Consider the following 8,160-nt stretch of genomic DNA (forward strand, 5'->3'; position numbering starts at 1 on the left):
GGGGAAAATTAACTTATATGATTTATACGGTCCCCATACAATTCGCCTCAGTTGAAATCAGCCAGTACCGGAATTGCATGCTTTTTTGCCTACTGCGTCATTAAAAAGTGGTGTATAGCGCCACCTTAAACAAATAACATTAAGGCCACACCATTAAAATTTCTTGTTCGTCGGACCCCGCGCGTTCGTGTTTAAATAACACTATACAAATAATATTACATTTAATTTCCTGCATCCAGGACATTCGGCGCTGTTTTCTGTTTTATTTCCGCTCTATTATTTGCATTTTAAATAGTTTTAATTCATGTCAGAAACAAATAGAAAAAATTATTCTTATCCACACAAATCTATTTAGGTACCGCAAAAAATTCTGGCTACAAGAAATGATAATTTTATTATTTACTCGCTCGCACTCGCGTTCCTTTTTTCACTAGATTTCGATGAACAAGAAATTATATTGGTGTGACCCTATCACGATGTGTAGGTTTATTACTAATCACCATAATGTTCCACAGCAATTCTATTAATTTTGAAAACTACAGCGAGCGATACCATCACAGAAACTTAACTCAGGACTACCGAGAAAGAGCAGCTGAGGGAAAGAGAGACGAAAACAGCTTAATACCATTTCTACCGTTTAGATAATAGATTTATTTTCAAAATGCTTATTTCTTCACACAAAATGCATGGCATGTTTCAAATACAAACAAGCAGGTACTCTAAAGACACCATTATTCAGTTTAATAGAAGAAGATAAAAAGTAAATGGATATTCAACATTATATATTTCACAGCATTATATAGTTTCCTAACAAGTCTAACAAAAGAGGTGTTCCCTTTGGAAAATTGGAACTGAACTATAAAGCCGATTATATTGACACTGGTCTGTTTGGAAGAGTTTGCCGGTCAGTTTTCCTGTAAAAAAGAAATAAATTACCGTTTTTAACACCGAACTTAAAGTCCTTTTCATTGCAGTTGAAAAAGTGATTGAAAAATTAATATAGATATTTTTATGGTATCCAGTACCTAACGGAATATTGTGTCATGCACATAAACTAGCTTAAGCACACCTTTGCCGATCTATACAAATATTAACTGTCCCAATTTTGATAAACTGCGCAAGAAAGTGGTCTAGATTGAATTATTTCCTTACATTCTCTAGATTAATCTAATTTAGATTAACATTGCTCATAGATGTTTGACTTCATTCACAAGTTGTGGTTACTTTACGTTAAGAGAACTACTTACCAGAGAGGACGTAGATTTCGCCAAGTTTAAGAGGGACCCCACAAGACGCCGTGTGTAGAGGTGTAATAAGTCTCACCTGGTGTTTTACTCCCTTTGGTTTCTAGCAGGTATAAAACAGTTAATGTTAAAAAGACTCAGAAACCTATTGATTTCCGAATATCAAAATCAGGCTTTAAAAAAAAAAGAAAATCGAGATAGCGCTTTAAACACACAAGGAAGGTTAGTAATCAAATTGGTCATTTTGCTAGTTTGTTTTGGGGGGTTTTTTTGGTCGTTTTATAGACTCGAGCCCTTTGGACCGATGAGAAATTATCTTTATTTGTAAATTTTCCCCGCTTGAACGTTGTTTCAGTCGGGCTTATCTCTACCTTACTTTATCTCACCCCCCCCCCCCACTTTCTCAAAAAACGCCTTCACTTCTGCCCATCGGCATGGACAGTGAATTTCACAATTAAACATCATGACATTATGAACGTCATAACAATGACATCATGAACATAATGCATGTTACAATGCATGACCATCTTCTTCCACTGTGAAAGTACATAAGAAAACATATAAATCAAGACATTTTCACTTCCACCCAGGAGCATGATTTTCACAATTTAGGTACAGGTCCTCATGAATTACTATCATTTAATCAAGCATTTAGTTTTTTCGAACTCCCTACATGTGTGGGAGAAAGGAAGTTTGGTCTTTTTGCACATTTGTCCCGAGTTACACAGTCTTCCAATTTAACAATTACACGTTACATTTTTTCCAATTTTTTTTATGGGATTTTTATACTGGAGAATCCAGTCTGATATTGAATAAAACATTATTTACCTTCTGAATAACACCATCATTAATTCATGCAACATTTATTGGATGATTATTAAAAAGGGTATTTAAATGTCTACAAGATGTCAAATCCATACATAATTATCGCATTATGATGAATAAAAAATGTCATATTCTTAGATAGATCCGAATCTTGCACATATTTTTTACCTTATAATATTGAAGAACATCGATAATGTACTCTCTTTTCAGAAGGCCTTTCACCGTCACAACTTTTTCCGTCAGAACAGCGCCTCGCAGTGCTATCGAAAGATTTCAGAAAGGAAACCTCAATTTCTATTCTTTTTTCTTCGAATGCAGTGGAAAATCGATTATAACTATTCTGAACATTCCTTTACAACTCAAACTTATAACTATAAATCATTACAAATACACATTGTTAACTTCATAAATTTAACAGCTATATATTGTTAAAAATAGATGCATAATTTTTTTTTATCTATGTGGAATGAAATGAATCATTCAAATTAAGTTTACAAGTATGAAAATTAAGAATATTGTATATATCTGGTTATTTTAAAACGATTCATAAGACCAAGCCCCAGTATTATCTGAAAATAAATAAAAGCATATCTGAAAATATGAATTACATTTTTAAACCGACGGGCACATGCGTCTTTTCCTTATGTATTGGATTTCATATGTAGGGTTGAATCATTTCAGCGCAGTTTGTAAAAAAATAAACTTATATATCAAAAATATTGTACTACGTCGTTGAAATATGTCTTGTTTAAACTTAACGTAAAACTTTTTGTTTTCAAAGTGGAACATAACAAATTGTTTACAGCTTAAAGTATTCAATGTATTATGACCACATGTTAACAGTTCCTTAGGAATGAACTGTCCGATAAACTTAACCATGATATCATCTTGAAGTAATCAAATGAAAAATACGCCACCAAAACATTCTCAAGTACTGTCCAATAAATTGCACCTCGATTTTTTACCTCGAAATATATAGGCAACATATGGTTTATTAAGATACATGTAAAAAGTAACTGGAAATTCATACAATTCTCTTGGTTAATGAATGCATACATTTTCATTTTATTAAATATGACATTAAACGATGTATCTATTGAATACCCCCAAATACTTTATCACATCAAAATACTTACAAAAATCAGCTTTGCAGCCATTAGTTGGTGCCGGGAATTCACAATCACAGATACACACATCGTTGCAGTTACACCGACAGGGGTAAACCGTGCTGGCGCAGAGAGCAAGTATGAGGAAAACGGTGAGGGTGCGACAAGTTCCGTCCATAGTTTCCTTGATCAACTAGTAAACTGTTTAAAATATAAGCAATTTATAGTTCATATAAACCTGAAAGTTTATGTAATGTTTGGGTTCTGAAAAGTACTTAGCATATCATTGACATTTTACGGTGAAGGGCTGTGGCAGGGTTTCAAATTTTCGTGTGAAACGACAGACAACTGAACTTGTTTTGTACGTATATTGAAAATTATTGGATTGATTACATGATGGGTGTTTTCATACAAAGATGATTTATTTACTCTGAAATCATTAAACACGTTGCGTTGATTAATGAATGTTTACGTTGAAGTAAGATCAGTTTATTTATTAAATCGACCTTTGATGATCAAGACATATTAATATTTTAAACAAAAATCAAATGTCTGATTTTTCTGTACTTTTACAAAAACAAGGAGTTGATTCCTTTTTTGAAAATGTTTATATTTTTTTATTTTACATCAGAGGATCACACGTCAATGACTCAATTGAGGTAAACGTTCATGTGTGGATGTGTAAACGTACATGTAAAATGACCTATTTCGTCACAAAAAATGACATTTTATTGATTGCATGTCCTTCCTAATAAAATTCGTCTTATTAACAAATTCAAGAGTTTTCCTCAACGCATATTCAAAAATGTCCTCCTTTTCTTATGACATGAATATTTAAGGAATAAGAAAATATTATTATAATTTATAATAATAGATTGCATCACGCCCGACAGTATTTGATCACCTCATAATATTCAGAGAATGAATCGTTATTACTTATGTATATAGTTTACAGAATTTGTATGATTGAAAAAGTCATTGCTGAAATATATTGGATTATACATTACAAAATCGATTTTTAGTGTTTTCACAAAGACATTGGAAAACGTAAATAAACCGGTATACATAAAATCCCTGCGATAAAACAAGACCTTGGATGTTGATGACATATATACATGCACCTGTTACTTTTCTTTTAAGTAGCAATTTTGTGATAGGTTCTTGACAAGAACATTCTTGTGAATTTAAAATTACTGACAGAGTTAAATAAACACTTTCTTCTAATTTTAAATGTGAACATATATTAATTTTCAAATAGTCTGCCTAAATGTTCGCTACATAACTCCAAAACTAGTGTTCAGATTTCACGGAACTCTTCATTTTCATAAATAAAGATTTTTTACGACTGCAAACATTAATTCTCTCATAAGTTATCCGGTATATATATAATGTAAAATAATAACGAAATAAAAACAGTCCTTATTCCTACATTACAAATTAAATTCAGTGTATATATTTAACCGTCAAATTTTACAATTCAGCACCATATTAAATTTGGACAGTGTTTTATAAATTACAAAGTGATTTAGAGAAATGTGAGCTGTATTTTTTTAGAATTTTATTTTGCTGCAAAACAGGCTAGTATGCAAAGTCTGCTTGTAATTTAAACGTTTACGATTTTAAAAAAATTGAAAAAACCATTAATATTTGTCAGAAGAAAGATTTCTCTTGTAAGGAATATATAGCAATAAAATTTTTGTACAGGACAACAATAATTCAATCTCGCTTCATTTAAAGTTTCTTATCGACTTTTCCCACGCAAATAAGGCAAATTGAAATTTAAAGTAAAAAAAAAAATATTTTTTGTCATTTTAGTAGAAAATACCATTTTCGGTAAAAAAAAAAAATTCAGCTGGAAAATTGCAGCTTATATTGCTTTCAAGGACACGTTATGGACCCATTGGTTTTTAGATCAATTAAGATAAAATAATTTTTAAAATTGCAAGGTTTCAAACTAACACAGAATTCAAATTTTTATTAACAAAATTAACATAAAGTGACATGAAAGAGAAAACAATTAAATTTGTTATGTTGATTTATTAATTAATGCATGATTAACATAGAAGGCTAATTAAATCGCTAATTAGTTTAAATTGTTGACCAAGATTTAAATGGGCTTTTTAAAGTTTCGGCTATGTGAATAAAGTCACATCAAATATTTGGATGAAAGCCATTCGGGTTTTTTTCTCGGTTTTCAACTTACTTTTGGAATTCATGCATTTTTAAACAAATCCAAGCTTTCGATTATGATTGATGTGAAGTTCACGAAGGAACCTTCACATATTATTAGACGAAAGAATTATCAGGAAAAGAAATGTTATTATAATGAAAACTTGACATAGTTTTTAAGTAGAGAATGTAAGTTTGTACGTGTATGTTGACTAGTGCAATTCCAATCAGGTTATATTTTCATTAATTTAGTTAATCAGAAAAAATCTGACAATTGTATGGTCGATGATCCCATTAATTAAGAACGAAAGGTTAAATGATCGTTTCTTATGTTGTAAATTGAGTACGTCACAAATACAATATTGACATACAGACCCTTCAATCTTATAATATTTCATTTTCACATTTAAGCGACGGAGGAGGAATGCAAAATTTGCATTTTAATTGAAATTGAATATACTTCAGAATCTCGAATAAACGATGGCGTCATGCAAGCATTGGATTTAATAGATTTGCTGTAAAATGATGTGTCAATTTCTTGTCTAATTATCCATATTTTATCTGATCAGTATAAAATTACCGAAACGTTGATTTGTTACCCGTTTGTAATATTTGTGGGATAAGAACACACACCTTGTGATATCACCGAAGGAATCTCTCTAAGAGTCTACTGCTAGCAATCCTAAACGTATGGCATGGCTTGTCAAGGAATCGATAACTTACAGGCTAGTGCTACCTAAGGTTTTTACAATTGGAAAGACACTAGAACTGGAGTCAAGCGTCACCAGAATGGCCATAACTCATTTATTTCTTAGTAATAGTAAGATTTTCTGATGAATTACACCAGACCTTGACATAAGCGTCAAAAGAACGACCGGAAATCATTCATTTTATCTTAAATAATAAAAAGAATGATCGTTCGAAGAAAAATTTTGTCCCGAAGGATGCACTTCGCAGATTAAAAGAAATTCTTGATAGTCTTGAGGATTTGAGCGGTGCGAAGATTTATCTTCATATGATGATCTTTTTGTTTTTAAACAGAACCAAGTCACGCTAGAGTTAAATTGAATTTGATTGAAATTGATTTTTAATTACTTGGTGACTGGAGTGATGTTTAAACAACTCTGGTCGTCATAAATATTCCAATTTAAAATCGTAGCAAACTGCATTCGTTTCTCCGCGTCAGTTGGCGCCTCGTAATTTACGGAGAAATAGAAAAATGCCATGCTTTTGAAGGGAAGACAAATATGATGAAACGTGGGTAGTAAAACTATGAAAAGTGAAAGATAGGTCGGGAAACAGAAAACTAGTTATTTTTACATAAACGCACCAAGGAGGCGTTTTTTTCAGATGATCCTTAAAATTTATCCAATAAAATGTTGGGTTTCTTTGGCTAGAACGTTTCATCTGTAGAATAGGATGACAGAATGTAGAATCTTCAAAACTCTTACTAAAAGAGTATTGGCAATTAAGAGGCATTAAGAAAAAGATGTGAAAAATCAGTAAGTTAGATATATTTATTTAGCCCTTTTAGGGAAGATAGCCCCGCACGTGCAAGCAGACCTTTAGCGAACAGAATGAAGGAATTAACGGCGGACGGCATCGTGTAAAAAAAAAGCGAGAGATACTGTGACGCAAGCAGATAAAACATTTTGGTAAACCGGTGTTTTCTCTTTTAATACGACCAACGGACTATCAAACATTGTTTCATGAAACTGGAAAAGTGTTTACAGGAATGGAATGGCATAACAAAATAGACGATGAACAATAAGAAATTGAAACCGATTCGAAAAATAAATTGCAATATATTTAGTTTACTGTCAGAATTTCTAAAAATGTACAAGGCGCGGATTAAAACACAAAAAAGTAGAACACTTTGCAAACAACCATACAATTCTCGTCATTTTACTTATCATTGATTCCAAGTGTTGGCCATATAGTTGATTTTTTGACCTCCTTTTATTGAATTTTAATTAACTACATGTAACTTTTTTATATCACTTGGTTAGTTGAAGTACAACACAAAACAAATAAAATACAAACACGTTGTAAGCAAGTACTTGTACAAATATCCAAAGACACAAACTGCAATTCTAAATAGTCATCTAATGTACCGCTATGTAATATAAATCCTAATTACGAACAAATAGTTAATTATATGTAATATAATAGATAATTTATAGAAATTAAAGTGATTTATGATTTTAATTAAATCAGATTTATACAAAAATGTATTAACTTAAAGAGGGCAAATCTTTTTATAAAACTAACATTTTCTTTTTTATGAAAAAGAAAGGCATTTAATGTTTAAACATTTTGGTAGATCATTCAAATCCCCAACTACCTGATCTTTAACACAAAAATCTACCCACCTCTGTATTGAATATATGCAGCTAGACCACTCCCCTCTGTTATTACATTTAATGTACAACTGCACAATCGTTACTTATATATAAAAACAGGGCTTAATCATAATTACATCTTATCGAGGAAACCTACGAATATGATGTGTTTTTAAATCAAAAACTAATTTTGTTTGTACATCGAATTTTGAGATAGGCGGTATTGTATTTCCACACTAACGTTTTATCATTCAATATTAAGGGGGATTGGTTGTAGAGAGGACGCCAATTAAACCCCCTCATATTTTTTAAAGATTTTAACATCTTCAAAATAAATCTGCTTTTAATAAAACTTGTCTAAAGTACAACAAATATGTTTAACCAATAAATTACCAAATTGCCCATCAAACAAATAAACATATACTTTATACAACATAATTTGTTTTCAAAATCTTACTTTATTTGTGGTATTGG

At 31.2% G+C, this 8,160-nt stretch overlaps 1 protein-coding gene across 1 annotated transcript; it reads right to left on the reverse strand.

Moving 5' to 3' along the window:
- Nucleotides 1-695: 695 nt before the first annotated feature.
- On the reverse strand, nt 696-3,397 carry LOC109619667 (uncharacterized shell protein 6). Its single transcript, XM_020070283.3, has 4 exons — nt 3,206-3,397; nt 2,238-2,329; nt 1,248-1,347; nt 696-914 (listed from the first exon to the last, which is right to left on the reverse strand). The coding sequence occupies exons 1-4, from the start codon at nt 3,351-3,353 to the stop codon at nt 817-819; spliced, it is 438 nt and encodes a 145-aa protein (XP_019925842.2). The 5' UTR covers nt 3,354-3,397; the 3' UTR covers nt 696-816.
- Nucleotides 3,398-8,160: the final 4,763 nt, after the last annotated feature.

The sequence above is a fragment of the Magallana gigas genome, chromosome 4 (assembly GCF_963853765.1).
Source record: "Magallana gigas chromosome 4, xbMagGiga1.1, whole genome shotgun sequence".
NCBI lineage: Eukaryota > Metazoa > Mollusca > Bivalvia > Ostreida > Ostreidae > Magallana > Magallana gigas.